Source organism: Musca domestica, unplaced genomic scaffold (genome assembly GCF_030504385.1).
Source record: "Musca domestica strain aabys unplaced genomic scaffold, Musca_domestica.polishedcontigs.V.1.1 46, whole genome shotgun sequence".
Lineage (NCBI taxonomy): Eukaryota > Metazoa > Arthropoda > Insecta > Diptera > Muscidae > Musca > Musca domestica.
Window position 1 is genome coordinate 3415914 of NW_026712336.1, and position 1864 is coordinate 3417777.

Sequence of the window (1864 nt, forward strand, 5' to 3'; positions counted from 1 at the left end):
TCAAATTGAAAATATACATAATGGAGATGATCTCCGTTATTTAATTATATATTTTTATAAATGTTTTCCCCAACTTCTGAATTCTATTAACAATTCTCTTCGAGTGTTCAACGCCCATGTGATAAATTGAATATGTCCACAAAACCACACAATAATTTCGTATACGCTTTTTAATTCAAATGTTTATTCGAATTAAAACAATTAAATTAAATTTAACAATTATTCTCATTTCAATAAAACAATGCATGCGAAAAAAAACACTGACATTTCATAAAAAGGCAATTATTTGTTCAACAACATTGCAAAACATTTTCAATTTAGCCCCAGGACGGAACCGCAACACGTTTGATGATCATGAAATATTTCAAAATATTAACACTCATGATAGTTTACGGCCTGGTCGCCGCCATTGAGGTAGGTGTTGAACGGAACAATGACCATTCAAATATATTAAACTTTTGCTATCTATAATTCCGCAGGCCAGTGGTGAGGAGGAATTTAAAAATATTAAAGCTGCCTGTGAGCAGGAACATCCTCTCGATTCGGATGAGGTAATCGATTTTGGTGAAGACCCCGCAAATAATGTAAACGATCACGTCAAGTGTTTCCTGGAGTGTTTGTTCAAAAAACAAAATATCCTCAAGAATGGCATTGTCGATGTGAAGGCTTTAATTAAGTCCTTGGAAATTTATCCTTCGTTTAAGTCACGTAATCATCAGGTTTTGCAGGCTGTCGATAATTGCCATACCGAGAGGGGGCCAAATGATTGTGAAACTGCCTACAAATTGATGATGTGTTTGAAAAATCATGCTGCCGATGTCTATGGCAATGAATAGCCTTTCAATGAAAATGTGTCAATTTATTATTCATAAAAAAGTTGTATGCAAAAATACATAAATACACGACTTTGTTTTACACTTGTTGTTATTGAGATATTCGCACACGTTTTAAAAAGCGAATTTTGTTTATTATTAATTTTAATTTGTAATTACATGTACTTTGTATCTATTTATGATGGAGATGAACTAAAATTTTATCCAGACAAATGAGTCGATTACATTGATGGACAAAATCCTGGCTAATGCTAGAAACGACCTCTGTCACTGAAAACATTTTTTGGATAAAGAAGTAAGAAAGTTTTAAGTTCAACAGGGTAGAACTTCTAATATCCTCCACCATTAAGAAAAAAATAAGTAAAAGTATTTGTATTTAAAGGTATTCCACTTTAATCTACATGTACCATCAAAATTCAGAATATCTATGGGTACACTAATATAGAAACCTTGGACGAATATGGAGAATGTTTTGACACCTGTCTTAGATTATGAACAATAAATTCCGAATTTGAACAAAATCCGATGATAAAATTTAGATTAAATCTTCAAAATACCAAATATCCGAAGCAAGCGTTATATGAGAGTTATATTAAAACGTGGACCTACATGCAGGGTGAGATAAAAAATCTGCAACAAAGTCAAACGCCATAATTTTTACATTTTTTTTTAAATTTTATTGAATGAAAACAAAAAATTTCGGAACTAGCATTAAATTTTAGAATAAGTTCAGATTTGTTCAAATTGGTCACCTTTCAAACAGTCACTGAAACCGTCACTCGCTGCCCGAATGTTGCTCTGCGGTATTTTAACCCATTCCCGGCGAAGCGTTTGCTTGAGGTGATCGACACTTTGGTATTTTTAGTCCCAACCTTGCTTTCCAAAATACTCCAGACACAATAGTCCAACGGATAGGTATCCGGAGATTTTGATCGCCAATGTGCGCTAGAAATGAAGTGAGAAACCTCATTTTGTAACCATTCTTGGGTGGCGAGTACTTTTGGAATGTCCAAGGTCTGCGGCCAAAATGT

At 33.7% G+C, this 1864-nt stretch overlaps 1 protein-coding gene across 1 annotated transcript; it reads left to right on the forward strand.

Moving 5' to 3' along the window:
- The first annotated feature begins 258 nt into the window (after positions 1–258).
- On the forward strand, positions 259–935 carry LOC101892338 (general odorant-binding protein 56h-like). The gene is made up of 2 exons (XM_005185181.4): positions 259–414; positions 480–935. The coding sequence occupies exons 1-2, from the start codon at positions 349–351 to the stop codon at positions 834–836; spliced, it is 423 nt and encodes a 140-aa protein (XP_005185238.2). The 5' UTR covers positions 259–348; the 3' UTR covers positions 837–935.
- Positions 936–1864: the final 929 nt, after the last annotated feature.